Here is a 25,079-nt window from a genome sequence, read left to right on the forward strand (position 1 = left end):
CGTGCCAACTTCAATGGTGCTACTACCCCCTGTAGTTTTAGCACCCCTTGTCGGCTTGTCGCAAACATCTCGCTAATCCAATTCGTGATTGATTTGCCGACACCCATTTTCTGTAGTGCACTTCTACTTGCCGCATAAAACGTGTTATTAAAAGCACCCGAAATGTCGAGAAAAGCACTGTTCCGCTATTTCTCCGTTTTCGAGTGAATTCTGGATCATTTCTGTCAATTGATACAACGTGGTGTCAGTAGATCTGCCCAGGGGTCCCCTCGGTTACCCCCTGAAGTCAAGTAACCGAGACTTGTGAGTTACCACACGAAGTTTCTTTCATAAGATTTACCAGGAAAATTAATGCCTCAGCTTTGAGTTTCAAGTTGGCATGTTGGCAACAACTGATCGCTGTCTTCTAAATTCTCATGCAACCACAACACAAGTTATTATAAAAATTTCTGTGTTGCACGTAACAAATGATTAAAATAGTATATTTGTAAGGAGCATGTAATGAGAGTTATTACTACTTATCGGGTAGCCTTTATACATCGACGAATATAACCCACGTATCGTCGGCATACTGACACTCATCCGCTCTGCACGTTCGTTAACGTAGACTAAAAATTTAAGACCAATAAAATGATACGTACAAACTCTGTGATTTGTAACTTGTAATATATCCTAGAATAAAGTGACTGTTGGAAAAAAGTATTGTATACCCAAATGACCAAAATGACTTAAGAAAAGTTATTGAATTGTTTAGATCTGGACACAATGTTTTGAATTGTTTTTCAACTAATCTAGATTATGAATATGTATGAACTTCTGTAGACATATGTACATTTTTATGAACAAACTTTCCTTTTAAGTTTCATACATGGAGAAATGTATTGTTGTAATCAGAAATAGATTTATTTATCCATTGTTTCACAGTGTATCAAAAATCTGCATTACTTTATTAATAAAACTCTTTCTTTACACTTTGAATGTTAAAAATGTTCATTTGGTTTAAAGTAGTAGCATAAATGTTTAAGAAAGTTACCGTTTACAATTCATCTCTCTTATTACAACTCGAAAGAGCACCTCGGCAAACTGGTAATAAAGTCGTGCATTACAATAACTTATCACGTTCATTCTGTTTCCTAAACATAAAACTGTGTAAAACAAAGTTTCATCAAGATTTCGAGGAGAGGCGGCAGGAATTTTCAGTGGCACACCCTCGCTATTTCAGCCCGCTACTGCAATAAAGGAATAAATCGCGTTTTATGGTTTTACGGTCCTTCTGAGCCGGTCTAGTAAATTGGGTTGAATAAAGCCCTCGTCACTTAATCGAGCGCATTATTCATTCCAGGACTTTATCCGCGGCTTTTGTCAAATAAACATTCATAACTGTTTATCTTTTTTGAGGAATTAGTCTAAAGCAACACTTTGAAACGTATTTATTCTTTTTAAGGAGACAATATTCTTGACTTTATTTAATATTTTACAGAATGACAGCGTCTCATTTGTCACCAGAACTTATATCACATACTTAAAGTATTTACGCAACAGAAACCAAGAAAACTGGAATCTATATAAAACAGAATAAATGCTAGAGTCAGAGAGATAAAAGAAGATTACTGGGAAAGATTCACCAAAGAGATGGAATTATGTACGGAAGCCAGAGAAAGATATGGGGAATGCTAAGAAGGAACACGAACAAATTAGAAATCAAGGATACTATGCAGACCAATAAAATCGATGCGGAAGAATGGAAGTTATATTTCGAAAACCTATACAAAGAAAATGAGGGAATTGAAGAACTACTAATAGAAGAAGACAATGAGATAGAATTGACAAGCAGTACAATAGAACACATCTTGAAACATATTAAAAATCGAAAAAGTCCAGAACCCGACGAGATAACAAATGAAATGTTAAAATACGGGGGAGACAACCTACAAAAAGAAATATTAACTCTTTTCAGAAACATCATAATAGAACAAAAAGTACCAAACGAATGGAAAAGCAGCATAACGATACCTATATTTAAAAAGGGTCAGAAAACTATTCTGGACTTTGTTAGAGGAAATAAACAAAACTATACAAATTCGCGAAGAAGAGCAAGGTTTTCGAAAAAACAGGTCTATTATTGATGCTATCTTCATTGTGAAGCAAATAACAGAAACATCTTTTGAGTTCAATAAACCAGGATATACCTATATGTGCTTTGTGGACATGACTAAAACTCTCGACCGGGTGCGATTGGCGGACATCATTGAAATAATGCGAGAAAAGGAAGTGAACCAGATATTAATAAAACTAATATACGAGATCAATAACCACTGTCGGACTAGTATAGAAGTAGGACATCTATTAACTGAAGAAGTGCAAATACGAACAGGAATAAGAGAAGGTGACTCACTTAGCCCATTTATATTCAACATAATTATGTCGGAGATCTACCTAAAAGTAAAAGAGCAGGATACAAAATGGGAAACACTTACTTCAATGCTGTCTGCTACGCATATGATGCGGTGCTCATTGCGGATTTTGAAGACGACCTTCAGAGATTACTTCACTTCTTTAATCAATCAGCAAAGCAACTAAATATGGACATCAACACAGACAAAACAAGAGCCAACAAGATGCAAACTGGAGATTGACCAGAAAATTGTAGAACAAGTAAATCAGTTCAAATACTTAGGAGCTGAGATAACAAGTTATGGAAATCTACAGAATGAAGTCAGAGAACAAACTATGAAAGCGTCTCGAACAACCCAAGATACGGGCCATAGCAAGGTTGGTAAGACAGAGAAGAAAATACTGGAATAAACACGTAAACAATCCTGTCGGAAAACGAACCCAAGGCAAACCTCCAAAACGCTGGAAAGAGTGCTGGACATCAACGTCCGAAGAGGCATAATAGGACAAAGCAGGCATTACCCTACCTATATGGACACCCATATTAGAAAAAAAAGAAGAAGAAGCAGACTTATATCAATAATTTGTGTATCATTTGCTTTTAAATTCAAATTGGCATGAGACACTCTAGCATGTCTTTGGACTGGCAAGTAGCCACCCAACAGCGGACACATTTTCAAATGAAAAAAAAACACTGGAAACATTGTAGAGACTAGCTGGAAATTCAGTGTAGGAAAATTTCAGGATTGCGTAGACAAGCTGCGTTTAAAAAAAAATTGATTTAACCAAACAACCCACGAGTAACAATAATAATTCTTTATTTCAATTGTAACTATCAGCAAAATATTTTACACCTTTTACCGCATTGTAGCGGGTGACCCAATAAGACTGTTCCTCGACCATATCTCGGAAACCGTTCGTCGTATGATTTTGGCGTAAAATTTTTTTTAGGTAAATCGACCATGAAGAATCGCTGGAAAATATTTTCAAGTTCTAAAAATGACCACCAGAGGCCGTAACTGGCATCTTAAAGGTTTAAATTCCATTTTCTATAAATTTTGCACAATAAACTAGAGTTTTTTTTCCTCATTTTTAAAGCGAACCAAGTTATCTATCATTTTCGTAAAAAATAAATTTCTGTTATTTCAAAAACAAAGATGGGTGAGGTGTTAAATTGTTGTTGCAATAACCAGCTTTAACTTCTTAACGGTTTGACCAATTTTAACAAATTCAGTATTGTTGAAAAGAGCATTTCTTGGGCAATAAAAATGAACCAAAATATAGTTAATTTAGTTGAATTTTTCTGCGCCAGGGGGGCTACTTTTGAAACCATAACTCAAATTCCAGAAAAAAAAAGAAAAAAACAAATGGAATGATATGACTTTTTCTTTATGAAAATGTAGCCAAATAACATCCAAATAGGTCAGTGAAAACCGTTTTTCAAATTCTCGTTCCTAACCTGAAATATTGAGAAAATCAGATTATGAGATATGGTCGAGGAACAGTCTTATTGGGTCACCCGGTACTTATACTAGAAAAATTACGATCATCATGAGGCATTCGTATAAATTCACTCATCCTGTATATAAAGCAAACCATGTAAGAAAACAAATTTAGTCTTCAAAATGACTAAGTTCACTGCCATGCAGTGATAAATAGAGTTTATCTGAATCGTTGAAAACAACAAAGAATCGTGTAAATTGCCAGTTAAAAACCCAAGTGGTAGCTGACATCATGTTTGTTAAATTAACTGCGATTTTGTTCGTAGTAGTGTTAATTTTTCAATTATGGATGGTCAAAGCAGGCAAGTTAAATAAATGCATTATTCATAAAACCTATAATCAAAGCAATTTTAGTTGGAATCAGCTACTTAAACTACGAGTAGGGTTATGTATATTGTTCAGTTCATGGTCTAAAAATAACCATAATGTATATTGATGTGTGCTAAATTTACTTATACAGAGTGTCTCACGAGGTGAGGGACAAAATTTTACTAAGTGTTCTTTAGGTAAATTCTGTAAACTTTTAGTTTGGTGTAACAAAAAATAACAAAAGTGTAATTTTCGGACAGAAGTCCAAACTAAAATTACATAAAAAACCCAAAAACGCTACAAATATTAGCTAAAACAATTTTCCAATATAAAAATTCAGTTTTTACTCATTTTGATCACAATTTGAAAAAATTCACGTGATTGTTCAAAAAAGTGAATTTTGACATCTCAAACGGTTTAAAATTAAAATCGAAACACCACAACTAGACCTGCAAAGAATAAGAAATATGTTCGTTTACTCAATACTAAATTAAGCTATTGGAAACCAAGAATAGTTCACCAGCAAAAGCTATAAAACTTGTCAAAACGGTCACACAAACAATAAAAAATCAATTTTCAATCTGAAAAATGTTTGCTATTTAAAAAAAATCAATTTTTATAAAATCGTGCAAAAAAGTGCACTCTTTTGAATAATTTTGTGCAAAAGTTCTACTTTTATGCAATATGTTTTCATTTTTTAACGATTTTTAGGGCAAAAAGTTTTACTTTCACGTGTTTCTTGTTGCTTAAATAACTATTTTAGTTTAAAGTTCTTTTGCAAACCAAAAATGACATACTTAGTATCAAAAAATTGTCAGGAAATTGTACTGATAAAAATAAAGTAAATATAGTAAATATTTTGCTTTAGCAGGAACATTTTAGTGAATTACGAACCGGCGCCGGCGATTTTATGTCGGCCCTTACTGTCCTTTCAAATTGTGTTTCTGGCAGTTTAAACTTTGACACCGTTTTTGTTCCTGACTGTACGAAATTTTGTAGTGTTTTTTCAGAGGTTACTGGATAGGAAATTTAATGAGGATTTCAAAAATGTGCTTAAAACTGTCATTTTCTCACTCCAAGTGGGTTTGACAAACAATTTTGTCCCTGACTATCAAACAGTGCTTAAAAGTTGCAAAAATCAGGGTTGAGAAAAGTTTTTCTGCAGTGTTCGATACAAAACGTGTTTCTGAAATTTATAACTGTTATTTTGATAGTGATGGTCACTTGACTGCCTAGCTAAATTGTCCTCCAAAAACCACGCAAGATCTGTCTAATGTCAAAATTGTCAAAATTTTCCTGAAATTTGTACGAATTTCAGTTTAACAGAGTTTTCGAAACAATATGTGTTTCTGAGATTTATCACAGTTATTTTGACAATTGTCAGCACATAACTCGTAAATTACAAACTGTTTAAATAATAATATATTCAGATTCGCGTCATTTTTCACATCTCAAAAACATATTATTTGTCATAATTTAAACATGAGATAATAAAGAAAAGTGACAAAAAGCTGAAAATGCAGACTTTTTACAAAAGGGCTACTTTTTCATAAAAAAGTTTTAAGGTTGTTACTTATTTGGTACAATAATCACTTTGTCAGAAAAGTTTGAAGTAAAACTTTTTTTATTATTGATAAACCAAAACCTCTAAAACAAAACAACAAATCAAAAAATCAAATCAAACAAGTAACAAATCAAACTAACGACAGCCATGACATGAAAATGATATCTTTGAAGCAAATTTCACTTAGCTACCCGTAAATTTACGCCTGTTACTTAATCCTGCTAAATATGGAAAATTATATAACATTCCAGTTCATTGTTCTCAAATTGTGAACGATTCCGCAATATTTTTGATTTACGTTAAATAACGAACAAAAAAAATCTCCATATTTTGCTTAACTTAAAAAAAAATTAGCAAAATATCCTCTCTGAAAAAATACTTATTCGTATTTGTTATATATGACAAAATTCTAGAAACATTATAAAAATGCGTTGAAACTTGTCACAGCAGTTGACTACACGATTATTGAAAAGTTTCTACTTTTCGAAACTAAGAAAAGGTTGTAAAATTAGAGTAAAAGTGGATAAGAATGTGTAAGTTAATAGTAAAAATAAATATATTTGCAATCTAAAATTTAAATTATTTTTAAATCAAAATTCACTATAATAATAATATTTAAAGTAACGACACAAACACGAATCAATCTAGTCAAAACTAAAGCTGTAAATAAGTCAATCATAACTTTTTCTTCAGTCATTAACTGTCTTGGTGCTTCGAAACTGTTTTTCCACTTAACATACCAGTTTTTAATTTATTTTTTTCTAAGTTTTAGATTGCAAGTTTAAGGTCGTAAACCACGATAATGAAAAATTTCAGCCAGTGCTGCTATACAACATATCCTCTGGCTACGAACTAGCCGTCCCACATCATGGTCATATTGAATTAAAATCAGGACAAAATATTAGTTTATTATGTTCAGGAGATAGGAACTACGTCAGGCAAAGTAAAACGACATGAATAGTGACAAATAAAAATATACTGATTATTCAAAACGTTTCAGCAAATGCCAACATCAGTACAGTAACGTGCATAGAAGGAAACCTAGTAAAGTTATTTAGGAAAGTGTACAATTTTGAGGACATTCAATGCAAACATATCGTGAGGGGTGAGGTTAGAGCCACCGACGGACAATGCGATAGTAGCGGTGGAAAAATCTATTTAATTGGGTATCCGCCAACTAGAAATGATTGGGTGACTTTAATCACTGTATGTTATAACAATGATGTTGGTCAAACCTTATATACCAAACATCAAATCTCTGGCAAGGAAATTGAGTGTGAGATTTGTTTTTTTGTTTCAACAATTAGCAGTAAATTACTTATTTATTTCAGATAGGTCCAAACAAACTTATAGGCCAAATTTCAGCACAAAGGGCCTTCATAAAAACATATCTGCATATTTGAAGAGACCACGTTTGGACGAAGTTTGGTTTGGCGTTAATAATCGATCAGCTTCCATGCTGATAAAAAATAATTTATACTTGTCTAGAGGACACTTGTCCCCAGATGCTGATTTTGTTTTAGCAACAGCCCAATTTACAACTTATTATTATATTAATATTGCCCTTCAATGGTATAAAGTGCTATACAGCTCGATTGATATATAAATATATTATATTTCAGGCAGTTTATAAACGGTGCAAACTGGAAAAGTCTTGAAAACACTATAAGAAGCTTAGCAATTCATTATGGCGATTTGGATGTTATCACTGGTACTCACGACATACTGACATACGACTTTTACAATAACGGTACACCTCACAAATACTACCTGATGGGTAAGGATAACATCACACTAAAAAACTAAATTAAATTTGTAATGGTTATTTAACAGAAGATCAACTACCTGTTCCAAAATACGTCTGGAAAATTGTTCTCGACCAAAAAACGAAAAAAGCAATCGCTTTTGTTTCATTGAATTTTATTAACCGCCCAAAAACGGTTGAAGAAGCCAAATCAGAAGTATTTTGTAAAGATATATGTGAAGAAAGCGGCTACGTGAAAACGAACTGGAAGAATCTATCCAAGGGTTACATTTTCTGCTGCTCAGTATCAGACTTTCGAAAGAAAGTCAAAACCTTGCCTACTTTTGAAGTGTCTGAGGTGTTGACTGAACCTGAGAAGTAGCATAAGTGCAACTAAGTGAAAATTAAGTAAAACAATATATTTTACTTAAAACTGTGTAATAGAGTGTTTCTATATTTAGTAAAGCTGGTTAGTATCCTCATGCGTCATTTGCCAGAATATTTAAAACAAAGAACCCTACAACTTTAAACCAAAAAATACGAACAGCAAAGGAGTATTATACCTAGAACCATCCACAAAAAAACAGTTAATTAAATCAGTCTTGGTATTTGCTTTTTCTTCTTCTTTGTGCTTATTCTGCCTATTTATTTGCCCCTCCCGGGATGCCGACGACCAGCTGTCTTTCCACCTTTTGGAAAGCCGTCCTGGTGGTCTGCCGGATACTGGTTATCCATATCTGTCGATTTTTCCAGTCTCTGGAAATGTGCTCATTTCAGTAGCGTCTCCTAGCTCGTGTCCATCTAACCACGTCCTCTGTCTTGCATTTTTCTCTAATATCGTTGTTCCTTCGTTGATTTCAAAGTGTATTTCCTGTGATCATTCTTAGTATTCTCATTTTATTGGTACGTGCCATCCTTTTTGTGTCAGCTAGTGTTTCTGCCATGTATGTCATCACGAGCCAGACACATGCTTTATATACATTCAAACTATGGTAGAAATTGATATGCATGATTTTTTTAATATATGAATTTAGTAGGTAATGTTGATCATTTACGAGCTCGTAATTACAAGGCCCGAGGTTATCCTTAGAAATTTAGGACTGTAGCTGGAAACATGAAAATTAAGCAAATAAACAGCAAAAGTAACGCAACATGGGTCACCGCTGATCTGCAAATAATATAGGAAAAAAGTGTCCAATAATCGATTTTGACAAATTGTATTACCATATAAAAACTGGACAGACATAAGGAGACAGTCAGGCAGCAGCATGTGTCAGTCATGCAGTCAGTCCGTATTTGTGCATCTCTCATAGTTGCGCATTTTCTAAAGAAACATTGTAAGTTGTAGTATAGTAGTAGTATAGGTAATTTTTATTAAATTATATTTTACTGTTAATGGTTTAAAACATGAAAGTTCTACGAAAAAGTAAATCAAAGGGCTAACAGAAAATAACAAAGATCAAAGATAAGGAATTGTTTCAACAGACCGATGAAGCATCACAAGAATGATAAAAAAATTCTACCAAATATTATACGTAATGTCAGTCTTGTATTTCTGACATGTCAAATGCAAAAACAACGATTATGAATGCAGGATCCGAAGAAATCCCGGATATAACAAACACATGAAAAATAGAACAACCCCAGGCGACAACATAACCAGCGAAATGTAATGGGAGGAGATCCACTCGTTAACTCACTAAAGACACTCTTCAATAAATGATAAAAAGAAGATAAAACTCCTGAAGACTGTTATCCTTGTACACAAAAAAGAAGACGATACAAATATTGAGAATTGAGAACCATCGACCGATAAAAATTTTGTTACACTTATACAAACTGCTCTCTAGAATAATAATAAATTACCAACCATTGGAATAAGCCGGATTTCACAAAGGTTTCAATACCCTAGACCCCATACAAATAATAAAACTACTCATCGAAAAGGCTTATCGTAGACTATCAAAAACCTTTTGATTCCATTGAGATATGGGCCATACTTAGAGCAATATATGGAGCTAAAATAGATTCAAGATACTCAAAACTAATAAGCAGTATCCAGTATCTGCCAAAAAAACGTCCCTAAGAGTACACATCGATGAAGACCTGTTAACAGACAAATTTCCATCGTAAGAAGCATCCGACAGGGACAGAACCCCAATGTCTCCTAATTTACTCACTGATGTGAACTTAGCAGCCAATTTCTAGCAGCCAATTTGGCGGAAACACCCGAATGACCAGTGGCGTCGGGTATTTTTTAAATCATCAACTAATTGCGTCAGAGGATTAGTTATGTTTATCATAACTAAATGTTTTGTCATTAACAACTGAAAAAACGTCTTGTCAGACCACTTGTTATATAATATATTTATAATATTCGAATGCTATTAATGATAAATATTCAAATGCTAATATCTCAAAATCCACACATACTAACACCTTCCAAATTTCAGTACTAATAAAGTGCTACCAGAGGTAACAGAATCTGTAGAGATCAGCCCTTGGACAGCCGTCAAACCAAAAATAGTAATGCCACATATTGTGAATGGAAATCACTTCTGCCTAGCAATGGTCGACTTACAAAACCAAACATTCAGTAATATTGACCCTTATAGAAGCTCCTATGAAAAATCTAAAACGAAATTATTAATTCTACAAAACTTTCTTAACAGGTATAATCATTATCATAATACTAATATACAATTTCAAAACTTAAAAATCAAAATAGAAAAACACTTTTTACAAAAGGACAGTTTTAATTGCGGTCCTCTAATTATATACTTTTTTGAACAACTTCACAAAGGACGGGATGCAGAAGTCCAATGTAACTTGGTGGAATATAGAAAGTATTTAAAGACCAAAATTTTGAATAACGCCACCTGTGTCAATACAGTATGTATGTTTTGTTCCAGAAATTGTTTGTCAACCGACAGTGTTGTCAAATGTCAATCTTGTTTAAGAAAAATGCATTCGAAATGTATAAAGCTTGGTGATCATTGTTGTATTAAAAACGGAATATGCGAGTTGTGCTATTTGTATTAATAATTACCTTACAAAATAGTGAAGGTAAGTAGGTAGCTTAGTAGGAGTTTATAATACAGATCCTAATTTTTTTAATATGTACATAAAGTTAACCTAATCGAACATCTTGATTACTTCTTTTTTTTTAAATGCTGCAGTGTTTTTAAAATGCTTACTGTTCTCTACAGATTCTGTTACCTTGGGTAGTACTTTATTCTCGACTTTATTAGTACTGAAATTTGGAAGGTGTTAGTATGTGTGGATTTTGAGATAATAGCATTTGAATATTTATCGACCGATATAAACAATGTGTTATAACAAATGTCTGACGGCTGTCCAAGGGCTGTTCTCTACAGATTCTGTTACCTCTGGTAGTACTTTATTAGTACTGAAATTTGGAAGGTGTTAGTATGTGTGGATTTTGAGATATTAGCATTTGAATATTTATCGACCGATATAAACAATGTGTTATAACAAATGTCTGACGGCTGTCCAAGGGCTGTTCTCTACAGATTCTGTTACCTCTGGTAGTACTTTATTAGTACTGAAATTTGGAAGGCGTTAGTATGTGTGGATTTTGAGATATTAGCATTTGAATATTTATCGAACGATATAAACAATGTGTTATAACAAATGTCTGACGGCTGTCCAAGGGCTGTTCTCTACAGATTCTGTTACCTCTGGTAGTACTTTATTAGTACTGAAATTTGGAAGGTGTTAGTATGTGTGGATTTTGAGATATTAGCATTTGAATATTTATCGACCGATATAAACAATGTGTTATAACAAATGTCTGACGGCTGTCCAAGGGCTGATCTCTACAGATTCTGTTACCTCTGGCAGTACTTTATTAGTACTGAAATTTGGAAGGTGTTAGTATGTGTGGATTTTGAGATATTAGCATTTGAATATTTATCATTAATAGCATTCGAATATTATAAATATATTATATAACAAGTGGTCTGACAAGACGTTTTTTCAGTTGTTAATGACAAAACATTTAGTTATGATAAACATAACTAATCCTCTGACGCAATTAGTTAATGATTTAAAAAATACCCGACGCCACTGGTCATTCGGGTGTTTCCGCCAAATTGGCTGCTAGAAATTGGCTGCTAAGTTCACATCAGTAATTTACTCTAGCTCTGGAGGAAGTCTTCAACAAATTGCCTTGGCATGATAAAGGAATTCAAATTGATAGGACATACCTGAACCTCTTAGGATTCGCAGATGGAGATCAAAGGGAAAGTTGCACTGTAGTTTCAATGAATGAGGGATATAGTCAAAAGAATAATGACACTCAAATGGCAATGGGTAGGACACGTTGGAAGTCAGACAATACGACTGTTACATTGGAGACCTAGAGAAACAAAAAGAAGTGTGGAAAGACCGCAGAAAAGTTTGAACGATGTGAAAAGATGCGCAGGAAGACCGCAGGTTCCGAGTAGCAGCAACATCTATTACCTTAATAGGTAAACGCTCGTTTCGTTTAGTATTTTCGGCCTATAAGGGGTCAAAATTGGAAAGACACAATAGTGCTTTCTAACATTCTTCTTCTTCTTTCAGCAGCCCTTTTGCATCCATTCCTGGACATAGGCCTCCCCTTGCTGCTTCCATTCGGATTGGTTCATTGCCATCTGGTGCCATTTTCTTCGCGCTATGCACTTCTTTTATGTTGCCTTGGACGCCACTGTACTATACGTCTTGTCCATCTGTCATTGTCTTGTCGGGCTACATGCCACATCCAAAGCCATTTCTGACGGGCGATGTGCTCTATAACATCGTCGACTTTTGTTATTTTTCTAATTTCCTCGTTCTGTATATGATCCCTTAGGCACAACATAGTTCTTTCGATTGCTCGTTGTGTTGTTCTTAGTATATTCGCGCTTTTAACTGTGAGAGTTATTGTTTCCCTACCATAAGTCAAGACTGGCAAAACACATGTGTTGAAAACCTTCCTTTTAAGGTTGATAGGAAGTGTTGGATTTCTTAATGTTGTTCCCAATTTTCCAGCAGCCCATGTTAGTCGAATACGCCGTGTTATTTCGGCTGTTTGATTTTCTTTACCCAGTGTTATGGTGTGTCTTAAAAATATGTAGGTATTCGTTGACTTTCTCTATTTGTTTTCCTTCGAAGCTAACATTATTACATAACACTATTTGACGAATGAAAGCTACCTTTTGCAGGCCGTAAGGATGATTAAGACTTTGCAGTCATTCATCTAGTTTATTCTTTTCTCTAATCTAAGTTCGTAACTCTTGATGAAACCAATATCATTGTCCCTCACGTGGGTTCCGATGTGGGCTTCCTCAACACTTCTGTTAGTTAAGAAACGTTACGAAAATAAATAGAACTAATTTACTAGAATTTAACAGATTTGCAAGTTTAAAAAAAAACTAAATTGGATGAAGTATCTAATAATGCAAGACGATGTTAAATATCATCCGGTTTGTTGAGTTACTATTGATAAACAACTATCCAATGTTTTAAATTTGATAAGGTTGAGCACCACTTGGCCTGAATATAAGACAACAAAATACTGATTCAATCCAGAAGGTAAACTACATGTGAAACAATGACAACAAATGCATTAAGTAATATCTATTTAAATTTATATGAAAAACATATTTTTGACTAATTTTAAAAGCCGGAAATTTTTCCCCGAGGGTTGTTATATCCAGCCAAAATACAGATAGGAATGTGCCGTTACAACTGGTCCGAGTGGTTTATGTCTTTCGTCCCCCAGAGAGCGCACACGTCACGTTCAATTAATACCTGGACAATAATCTTATTTAACGAGGCCCAATTGCCAATTGCAGGATGCCAGGGAAGAGATGAATGTTGGTCAGTGGTGGCGAAATCATGGAAAATTTAACGAATAGAGATGATGTTCAAGTTATAGTGTGTTTAAATAGGAGTTCGTTGATTAGAAGAGAAGATTTATCAAAAAAGTATCTTTAATACCTATTTACGTGAGCAAGCTAAAAGCTTCTTTTTTTGACCAGTCACAAACTAACCCTGTGCTGAGCGCCATACTAAAACTCCATTAAATCATACTTTCTTAGGAGCAGGACACCACCCGCCAATATCACATTGAGTTTGGTAGTAACATAAAACTGAGGTTTAATGGAATTTACAGATATTTGTTACAAAAAATAAAGCACACTCATCACTATACTACTTACTACATTGTATTTTATTGAGCACTACAAATTTGTAAAACAATGGTGGACAATTCAATGGAGTATATTCATACGATATCCATTAAGTGACGCCACTGACAATGCATCTGTGACGAATTATGCATACACAATGTTGCGGCCCTTTGCGAATAATTAACCGCAAATTGTCGGATTGAGCGGGCGCAGCATCGGTGCGGAGGTCGCTTAATATGATTTGTCGCCGATGACCGTTATTGCGTTTCTATTAATTTATTATTTGGTCGGGGAGTTCTGGGGCACATTTCAAACAAATTAACGACGACGAAAAAATAATAATTGTCGATTGTATGCCAAACAGAAGTTATGAACTATAACTCACCTCATTTGAAGCAGTACCTATTAATTCAGTTCAAAACTCTACAATATTAGGGTATATTATTTGGAATAGAGGAAAAGCACTATTCACCCTATCAAATATAAGATTATTTTTAAAAAGTAACGTATAGTAATAAGTAGTAAGAGAATAGATTGATCCTGATACTTTGAACGCTGTAGGATCAAATTTATAAAATTGCGTTTGAAAAAAGTTTTAAATGTCACTAATTCGCCATACGATAGCTCATCAAAAAATAAGTTGACATGCATTGTGTCAATTTCCTGAAAAAATGCTTCCTAAGGAAAATACAGTCCTTTTTTGTCATAACTGTCAGACCGTTGGAGCAATTTATCAAATTTGGAACAAGTTCTTATGAAATTAATACTCATTATGTGAAGTTAATAACGTTTGTCAAAACTGTCCAGTGGCGTAATACAGACAGATTGTTTTCATTTTTCCGCCTTATTTTCTACATCACTGATATTTTTCAAAAATTCCCGTTTCTTTTACTTTTCTTGTTCAATTTCAAAAAATAAGTATCTCCTATAACATTCTAATTTAAAACTTCGTTTACGAGATAATAGAGTTATTACGTTCCAAGACCCAAAACCCACCCATCCCAACTTAAAAATTGTCTTGGAAACAGTAAAAATTTACTTAAAAAAATTGACTCGAGAGGCTTAAAAACTGTCTTTGTAGTCAGTCGTTCTAGTTTCAACAGAAACGTTGTTGAAACACTTTAGTACTGAAAATTGACTTGGACACCAAAAAGTGACGCTAAACCAATGAAAAGTGCTTAAAATTTGCATTTGAAGATAGTTTTCATAATTTGAAAACACATTTCTAAAACACAGTCTTAAATACAGAATATTGACATTAGATTCATGAAAATTGACTTGAAGACTAACTTTTCAAGTTGTTTTACTTTGCTTTTCATTTCCTTATAGCTCCACTGGACTTTTTTTAGTACCCTAAAACTCCTTTCTCCTCCTTGGAACTCAAAATGCTTGCCAGAAATAGAGTCCGATGGAGAAACTTTGTTGAGGCCCTATGTTCCGCCATGGAATGATGGGAATATTGATTGATTGAAAAGCTAGGAAAATCGAGTTTCAAAGTTTTTGACATAACAGACTTAAAAGACAATTTTCACATTTTCCATAGGCTTAAAAATGCCATTTCAAACTTGTCACTATAAAATTGCCTTTTAGATAGTTCAATGTTAAAAATTCGATTATTTCTTAAAAATCTAGACTGTTTTGAGTGCTTGAAAACTAGTTATAAGGTTCTTTAGAATCTTCACAAAGTTTTTGACTTATCAGGCTTGAACGACCATAGTTTGTACACAGGTGCATAGTCTTAACTTCTTTACTATTAAATTGACTTCTACATTTATCGCATTGGTGCAAACAATTGGAACATTTCTAAGAAATTCGGACTGTTTTTAGTGCTTTAAGACTCAAAAATCGAGTTTAAAACTATTTATAATAGTAAAAGTTAAGTTTCAGACTCTCCACCTTCAGTGATGAAAGTAAAACATTTTGGCACTAAATGCTACGATATTAGTCTTGAACACTAATTTTTAGAATTAATGAGTTCGAAAATTTAACTTAAACTGTTACCAGTGTTTAATTGAATTTTAGACTTTTTTAAAACAGAAAAATGTTGTGCACCAATTATAGTCCTAAAATAGATTTTTGGACTTTCTTTAGTCTTAGTAAAGTGATTTGTAGCCTTAAATATCAACTTTTAGACTATTTTTTTAGTAAAAAATGAGTTTTATGCGCAACAATCGTTGTCTTGTTTCCGGACTGTTTTTAGTGCTTGAAATCCAGTTTCAGACACTCAACAATGGATTGCAGTCTAAAAAAAACAATTTTAAAACTATTTGTTGTAGTAAATATCAAATTTTTGGACTATTTAGTATAAATTTCGACTCTCACAAGTTTTGAATGATCAGTTTTACACTACCTATAGTCTAAAAAATTGAACGCTAGTAAATATTAGTCCAAAAATAATGTTTTTTACTATATTCAGTGTCAAAAATTAACTCGTAAACCTCACAGATGACCAGACTTTAATCCTCTTGAACCATTTTAAAGTTAAAAATAACCGAAGTAGACATTTTTGTCAATTTTAAATAATATCCAGTGAGCGTACAAAATAGAGCAGGAAAATAAACACTATCCCCCTATATCGACGCCTCTTAACAATTTTGGCAAATGTCATTCACAGCATCACTGGAGTCCGGATTAAAAAGCACTAAAATCGTGAAAAAATTTGCTTAAAAAGCAAAATAACTTTCCTCAAAAAAGCATAAAAAAGCACAAAACTCTTTCAGAGATTTTTTTTTTTTTGATTTCAACTTTTTGAAAAGCTTTTAAACTGCTTTTGAAATCTTCTGGTAGCTTCTAGACTAGTTGAAAAGCATTTGGAATCTCTTAGACTGTTCTAAATGCTTTTCGAAGCTTCTAGACGGTTTTTAAAGAATTCCGACTGCTTTAGAAGCAGTTTGGAGTTTCTGTAGTGTTTTGAAATCTTTTTAGGCTACTTTAGGAGCATTGAAGTTTCTGGACTGCTTTTAAGACATTTTACTTTGAATTTTTGAAAGCTTTTAAACTGCTCTAGAAGCATACGGAAGCATTAACACTGCCTTGAAATTTTTTGAGAGCTTCTAGACTAGTTGAAGATTATTTGGAAAGCTTTTAGACTGCTTGAGAAGCATTTTGGAGTTTCTCCAGTGTTTTAAAACCTTTTTAGACTAATTTAGGAGCATTTGGAAGGTGTTTGGACAGTTTAAAGAGTCTTGAAGGTTCTAGACTGCCTTTAAGGCATGAAACCTTCTAGACGGTTTTAGAAACTTTTGAAAGGTGTTAAACTGCTCTAGAAGCATACAAGCTTTTAGACTGTCTTGAAATTTTTTAAGAGCTTTTAGATAAATTGAAAAGCTTTTGAACGCTTGTAGGCTGTTTTGTAAGCTTTTGCAAGGCATTTTAGAGCGTCTACGGTGTTTTGGATTGTTTTTACGGTTTTTTAGACTACTTCAGGAGCATTTGGACAATTTTTGGTCAGCTTAAATGTGTAAATTGATACTTATACATTTTGCAGCATGTTTTTGCCTTCAATATTACAATATAGCAAAAGTCATTATTACCACTTAGGGCCCAATGGCCTACTGTGCGACGTTACAGAACCAATAAGATTACTTCAAAACTCCTGCGTTTTTTTGTCAAAGCAGTTATTAGTTTAGTTTATTTTTAAAAACTTGAAAACTTGTTAAAAACTAGTTAAACCATACAACAATAGCAGTAAATAAGCACAAAAAACTAAAATAAGCACAAAAATAAGAAAAAAGCACGAACAAAATCTGTCAAATGACGTGTTTTTGCATAAATCGTTCAAAAGGTTGGTGGCTTTTATTATTTACAAAAAGCAAAATTTCTAGAAATCCGGATTCTACACATCACATAAGGAGTATTCATTTCATAAGTACTTGTTTCAAATTTGACAAATTGATCCAACGGCGGTCTGACAGTTATAACAAAAAAAAAAACGGTTTTTTAAACTGAAATTTGGAGATCTATGTCTTCCTTAGGAAGGGTCCTTCGGGAAAATGACATAATGCATGTCAACTTATTTTTTTATGAGCTATCGAATGATGAATTATGAGCATTTAAAACTGGACCTGTATAGTGAATCTACAAATGTAGATAGAAGTTTGTCAGTTTGTTTCAATCTTTAGACCTACACAATTTCCATCAGATATCAGAATAATAAACATTACTTAACGCAAAGGAACTTTTTTCCTTCTTGTACTATAAAAGAGCAACTTTGGTCCCACAGCAAATGCCCCAAGTGCACAAATAACGAAATATTAGAATAGAAATGGGCGCGTTGTCGACTTGGCGATGACAGTTGCCCCTATTTAAGGCAAAGTTTTACGGCCGGCCAGGGATCCCCGGAGCGAAATAGCGCAAGTTTTAAGGTTATGACTTTATGCACAGATAGTGGCGGAAACAGTCGTCAAAACATATGTCTTGGCCCTGGATGTATCAATAACATTAAAGATTAAAGTACAACTTGCGTCCCTTGAGACTGCGCCTTTCAAAACTGGTATGTACTGAGAAAACTAAAACTTTCATATTCTTTTTAATATGTAGAAGATAAGTTTTAGTGGAGAGTCATAAGGTGGCGTTGATTATACCTTATTTATCACTAAATGTGCTGACACTGAAATGTATTGAAAAATTCTGAAACTAACTCTGTTACATTCGCAGTTAATTTTTCAATAAAAGACCAAACTTTATGATTCCATCAGGACGAAAAGAGTCGAAAAATAAGAAATAACTCAATAAAAAAACCCTGGATTGGATTCCGAGAGATACCAATTACAGTTCACGCCTTGGTGGAGGCCAAGTGGCGTAAAAAATTAACGAGAGTAGGGATATAATCCGGGCGTGGTTTTATTAAATTAGGGCTGTTGGGGTTATTATGTACGACTTTTTTTTGTATATCCCAGTCAATTTTAGTCGCAAATCAGAAGTAAAAACTGCTCCCTAAAAGTTCTAAACAAGCACCCCATTTTAAAACGCATTCCCAGTAGATTTAATAAAACTGCAATTTAAATTGCAAATGCTCCATTTAATTTTGTAACTTAGCCCTATTAAAGTCGCGTTTCCAAGTCTTAACAGACGCGGAAAGAAAAAGGATCAAGTTCCTTAAAAGCCGCGTAAGCTAATTAAACTCCTAATTGGTAAAATTGCCTAAGAACATTATCCGCAATTTCTCAGCGACCCATTTACATAATGTAATTATAAAAAATTATGCTGCAGTGTCAATCAAATTAAACTGAAAACCTCAAAACAGTGAGAACCTTAAAAAAATATCAAAAGTAAAGTTTACATTCCAGAATATTCCAGCAATAAAAGATTTAAATCAACGCTGACTTAAGGGCCTCAGGGAGTCGTGGCTCAATTATTTAAATGCTCGGAGAAAAAGTAGGGAAAGCAAAGAATGGCGCGAATAAAACACATTGAAAAAAGTCCATAAACAGCATTATAAAAGGCTCTAAAATAAACTTTTATACCTTGCAGAATTTTTGCTCGTAAATTCATTGTTAAACCGAGGCTACGTCCACAAATTCGAATCAGATAAGCTAACTGTTTTATAAAGTAAAGATGATGGCTTTGAAAATGTTAAAATATAATATGTTAAAAATTAAGTAGTTTTTTTTGATTATTTAACATCTTCCATAACATCTGTATGGCAAGTAAAAATTAATCTTATGCCCGTCAGAACTGGATTACTTAGTACCAAATTCTACTTGAAGTAAAGTAATAAGTAGTTTTGATACTTTAAGTAGTTTACTGAAATATTTTTAAAAATGGAATACTTGCTCAAAAGTAACTAGTATTTTTTAAATTAAGTACTTGATACTTATTACTTAAAACATGTCTATTAGAATAAGTAATACTTATTACTTATAATTTGTATTGAAAAGTTTTTATTCTACATAAGTAAGTTTAAAAGTATTTTTAAGTATTAAAATTATTCAGTAAAATTATTTACTTATTACTTAAAATAGTGACTACTTATTCCAGCTCTGAATTGCCTGTTTCGCCGACACTCGCTAAGTAAGGTTTTGGCTTAAGTATCCCTTAACAGGTTAATTTTTGTTCCACCGCACAGTGTAACCGTCACTTAAAGCTTCCGTAACTTAAGGGTAGAAAGTTCATGACTTAACTTCTTTAAGAAGAGATTTCTAACCCCCAATGTCAGTTAGTTTTGAATTTAAATTTGACGTGTATGTTACCGCCATACACTCGGCCATACACCCTTGGGGGATCTTTTCGTTTTTCATTAGTTTTGAGTTGTTTTTAGATGGTTCAGTACCTACCTATTTATTTATGATAATATACTTACACATAAAATGTTTATTTAAGTTTTAATAAAACAAATAATTGTAAAATATTATACACAACTATACCTCCTTCGCTTAGCCAACTTTATGAAAAACTACATTTGAACTTGAACCAATGACAGACTTTTTGTTAATAATATCTAAAAGCAAACCATCTTCACACATTCTTCGAGTTGGGGAAGGTGCCCCACCCCTGTTTTATAAACGGACTTTTTCTCCTCTCTTGCTCTTTTTCTGAGATCTTCCTTTTGGTTTTCATTATATGCATTTCAAGTGAATCAGAAAGACATTATCTGAAGATAGCAAACTTTGTTTTTGTCACCACTTGAAACGACATCAGTTTCTCGATAAGATTTTTGTAGCTTGCTACCATAGATAGGAGTACCTCCTTTTCCCGAATTTTATAATTGGGAGCTCATTTTCTTTTTTTAGGTTCTCTCTCCATATCAAACACAGACGCACCTTTAACACAGAAAGACGTGACTTGACCCAAAACTGAATTGTCTATGAACGGAATTGAAATTGTAAATGTATTTATTTATGTATTATGTGTTAAGTTATAAAAAAGGAAAAAACGTAAAAATAGTCAATGTTGCTAAGTTCATTTGATACTCAATTAAGTGTTTTCATTTAGTGTTTTGTTCCTTAACTATTTCCTTCTTAAAGTGTTTGCTGGGGAAACGGGCATAAATCACATATCTGTAACCTTAAAATAGAGTAATTTCAGTAACCAAATTTTCAAAAAAGTAAAATTTCTTTTGCATGAAAGATCTTTAAAAAATCTGCTGGTCAAAAATTTTGCAAATTTTTTTGTTTAGCTACTATAACCTCCTGTATACCTACTGAGTGAGACAGTATAATAGTCAAGTCGTTTTATTAGTGTAAAATCACATCTTTGTGTTGAAAAAATACGAAATAAATAAATATAAATGATTAAAACTGAAAACGATGGCTATCTGCAAACTAGACAAAGGTTAAAAATTCGGTTACGCAGTTGATATTAAAGCCGTCATAAACTCCAATATTTGCTTTCTTTTAAGTTATAAATTCATCGAAAAACCGGATAAACGCCATTAAGCAAATTGACGTAATACCGCGAGAAAAGACATTTTTTGCGATTTTAGAGAGGGTAAGGGTGGCCCGAAACGAGAATTGAACTAAACATATTTGGATTTTGCATGGAAACATAAGAGGGGAAGTAAACTGGCTTTTGAACGCAACCTAACGAGCCAAATTGTTGACCCTTTTTGGTTATACACAGCAACAAAACTGCGGAGAAACAAAGGTTGAAAAAATCAACGTTCATTACGCAAATTGATTTAGGGATAATGTGGCATTTCGACGGGGGAATCATTGATGCACCGCATGAAAATCAAATTTGCGATCGCCAAACGACGCGTATTCAGGAAAGCAAATCGAATTGTTTAAGCACGGTTGCCGAACATTAAAAATTAGTTTAATTTTTCTTTATGTTGCCGAATGGACTAGAAATCTGTAACAGTGAATAACAAAAAATCCAAGCTGAGTTTCTGCATAGGTTCCTAAAACCTTTAATAATAAAATACTTCAGTACTGGCACAAACCTGTAAGTTTATTAATGTTACAAATATTCAAATTTGAGCATATCTTAACTTATTATTCCATGGACGCCTTTAAGTTGCATGGCCAATCAAACACAATTTGTTTTTACACTATTTATTTATTTCACATTTATTTTTCATGTTAGAAATATTTTACAAAAGAACAATGCAAGTATATCTTGAAAAAAATAAACTCACATAAACACTAGAATGTTTTGTCAGGATGAGACTGTTAAGATAACATCTACCAATCTGAAATATTAGAAAATAAAATATACATTTATAATCCTAGACTGTTGGAAGAAGCACTTACCGTACCAAAGAAATTGCTGTCATTAATCTATAAAAATTTGTGAAGGAAAAAGTTAATTTGATTATTATTTAAAGTTTGTAAAATACAGAAGACAATAAAGTAAAAATAATATATGACTATCCAGAAGTCTTTGCATTCAAATCCAAAAACCTAACCGCCTTTTTGAAATACAAATCGGAAATTGTAGTAGAATAAGAAAGTTGTATGCTTATTGCATAATAACTCATATTGTCCCATATACCAGGGGAATACCCGGTATGTTGGGGTAATGTAATATTTTCATCCTTTAGTATATGTGACAGTGTTCTTGTAGCTGCCCCTGTTTGCTGACCTCCTCTATCGATTTTTTCTATGACGTGATCTCCAAGACGTATAGCAATATTTTCAATTTTAGTTTTAATTTTTGTGTTGCTCACGTTCAATTTTCTCTGATTTCATCTTGAGATCTTCCATCATGTTTTGCAATTTCCAACATCTTGCCCAATGAGAACCACATCGTCCGCAAAACGAAGATGGTTTAGATATTTGCCATCAATTTGTATGCCTTTTCTGTTCCATTCCAGTGTCTTAACACATCTTCCAATGCAAGAGTTTGGAAAGATGATGTCACTCTGCCTAACTCTTCAACCTGATTTGGTTGGAGACTATATTCTCTGCTATTTTTACAATTGATGTTGCGTTGTAGTAAAAATTTTTAAGCAAGTCTTTATAACACTCTTCCATTAAATAAGGTTTCAAAAATAGCCCACAGTTCTTCGGAATCGAACGCTTTGTTATAGTCAACAAAAGCAAGGTAAAGTGGTTCGTTGTATTCATTGCATTTTTCTATCAATGATCGGACTGACTGAATGTGATAGATTGTACTGAATCATTTGCGGAATCCAGCCTGTTCAGGTGGTTCGCAAGATTTTTTAGTCTATTCTATTTTTTATCTTTAGTCTATTGTTTATTGTAACAGTTTGTATGAATGTGGAAGCAGTGTTATGGGTCGGTAAATTTCAATTTATAACTTACCACTTTTTTATGTAATCTAATGATCTGAGCGTTCTGCCACGTTTCTGGGATGATATACTTTGTGTCAGACATTTGTTGAAGAGAATTAATATCATTAGGTACGCATCCCTATACTAAGTGAAATAAATTAGGGCATTGATTGGTTCTAAATGGGATATTCTTTGCTCCCCAACCAAAATACGTACATAAATGCCAAATGGAAAACATTCATATTTCGCAAACTTTCCGGAAATATTCCTGGAAGATTTTAGTTCTAACTATTTGTGAGGTTCAATGATCAAATAAAAATGATTTGCAGCATTCAGTTTTACAATATTTGCAATTGCAACTTTCTTTCTAATCAATTTTAAATTTGAAGTAGATATAATTATTCTAGAAACTGGTTTAACTTTATATTTAGTAAATTTTTCAACGACATTGAACAGGACACAAAATACACTAGTTTTTTCAATTTTTTGCACTAAACTTGCCACTCTTGATAGTGGAAAATGCCATTACTGACTGAAATAGTACGCAAAAGAGACAATTATTGGCACTTGACAAATGACATGAATTCCAGCAAGTATTTTCACTATAACAACCCCTTTGAGATTTCTACGATTTAATTAATGTTTATAGAGTTAAGCGGCATCTAGTAATTCAATTTTAAAATCGCAAGTTGATACAACTTTTCAGTTGATATGGCAACACAAAATCGAAAATTAGTATGTACCCAACTATAAATTTTAAATAAATACTGAATAGTTATCCAGATACTTCTAATTAGAGCTGTCGCAATTAGTAGTTGGGTTTGTAATTGAATTAAAATTACTAACCACTCTAAAATTTATTAATGCCATTCAATTATCAATTGCAAATAATTTTAAATATAAGTTGAATGAGCAATTACTTCTGTAAAGTAGTTGAACTGAACCAAAAATATATCTATAGGGGGATTGAAGTTCTGTTAGTGGACATTGAGGGCGCTTTTCCCCCATTAAACATTCCTAAGCAAATAAATTCCTTCTGACGCCCTTAAGGACCTGATAGGTTTTCGGCGAAAATTATGTTTCCTATAATTTTTGTCCCTTAACGTTTCCATGAAATTTGCCAATTCACGGGGGATTGAAGTTTCGTAAGTAGACATTCAGCGTTCACTAAACATATATTCCTACAAAAATATCGTTGTTCTGAGGCCCTTAAGGACAAAATGTCTCTCTAATGCCCGGTTTATACCTCTAAATTAAAAAATTAAATTTAGTTTAATTCAATTTAAATTACATGTAAAATTAACTGAAAATTAATGTGGTTTATATTTTTCAAGATGTTGTTTTTGACTTTGACGTATTTTAACCTAAAGAAGATAAAAGATTTATGATTCATGAGATCATCGCGAGATCATTTCGTTCATGAAAAAGTTCCGCTATAAATGAATCATTTGTAAAATTAAAAATAATAAACAATGAATGAAGTTTTCTTTGGCTGTGGTTACCCACTAGTCGGAATTGGTGTATCCCTGACAAAACGATGGAAAAAAAGTTGGAGATATGGAGTAAGACTTTTCCTCACTTTTGTCAAAGGAAAAAAATACAGAAGATTGAAATTGTTTTCCTGGCTTCACACATTGGGGCCAACGTTGGCCCCAACGGTATTCGGCTAATGTGTGGACCGAGAAATTCGCGTTGGGGCCAATATCAAAGAGATTCCAAGGGAATGAACCGATGAATCTCCAACATTGCCCCAATGTGTGGAGGCTATACAAAAAATTACCGCAAACATAACCCAACCTTGGCCCCAATGTGTGGAGCCGGCCTTAGCCTTCGGAAAATAACTCCTTTCTAACGCGCTTGGGGGTAAAATGTTCCTTTTAGGTTTTCGTACAAAATTATGTTTCCTATAATTTATGTCCCTTAACATTTCCTTGAATTTTGCCATGTGACCGATTTACGGGGAATTGAAGTTCCGTAGGTAGACATTCAGACACTTTGCGCTCACTAAACATTCTTACGCAAATATCTCCCTTCTAAGACCCTTAAAGACAAAATGTCTCTCAAGGTTTTAGTAGAGGGTTAAACTAGCTACCATTGTTCCCTTCAGACTTTTCCTCAATTCTGCCAAGGAACAAATTTGCAGGGACTCACAGGTCTTGAAGTATTGATACTTACAAATATAATAACAATAATGTAAGGCATGAGAATCTTAATT

General features: G+C 33.3%; 1 protein-coding gene and 1 long non-coding RNA gene across 2 annotated transcripts in view; both read left to right on the forward strand.

Moving 5' to 3' along the window:
• Nucleotides 1-25,079, forward strand: part of LOC145725166 (uncharacterized) — a 245,324-nt gene that overhangs the window by 193,203 nt on the left and 27,042 nt on the right. The window lies entirely within an intron of this gene.
• LOC145724930 (salivary endonuclease-like) lies at nt 4,040-7,954 on the forward strand. Its single transcript, XM_081973422.1, has 6 exons — nt 4,040-4,198; nt 6,542-6,712; nt 6,770-7,045; nt 7,101-7,341; nt 7,392-7,546; nt 7,603-7,954. Exons 1-6 carry the CDS (start codon nt 4,129-4,131, stop codon nt 7,893-7,895), a joined length of 1,206 nt encoding a protein of 401 aa, XP_081829548.1. The 5' UTR covers nt 4,040-4,128; the 3' UTR covers nt 7,896-7,954.

This window comes from Ips typographus, linkage group LG2 (genome assembly GCF_016097725.1).
Source record: "Ips typographus isolate SLU linkage group LG2, UJ_Ityp_2.0, whole genome shotgun sequence".
Taxonomy (NCBI): Eukaryota; Metazoa; Arthropoda; class Insecta; order Coleoptera; family Curculionidae; genus Ips; species Ips typographus.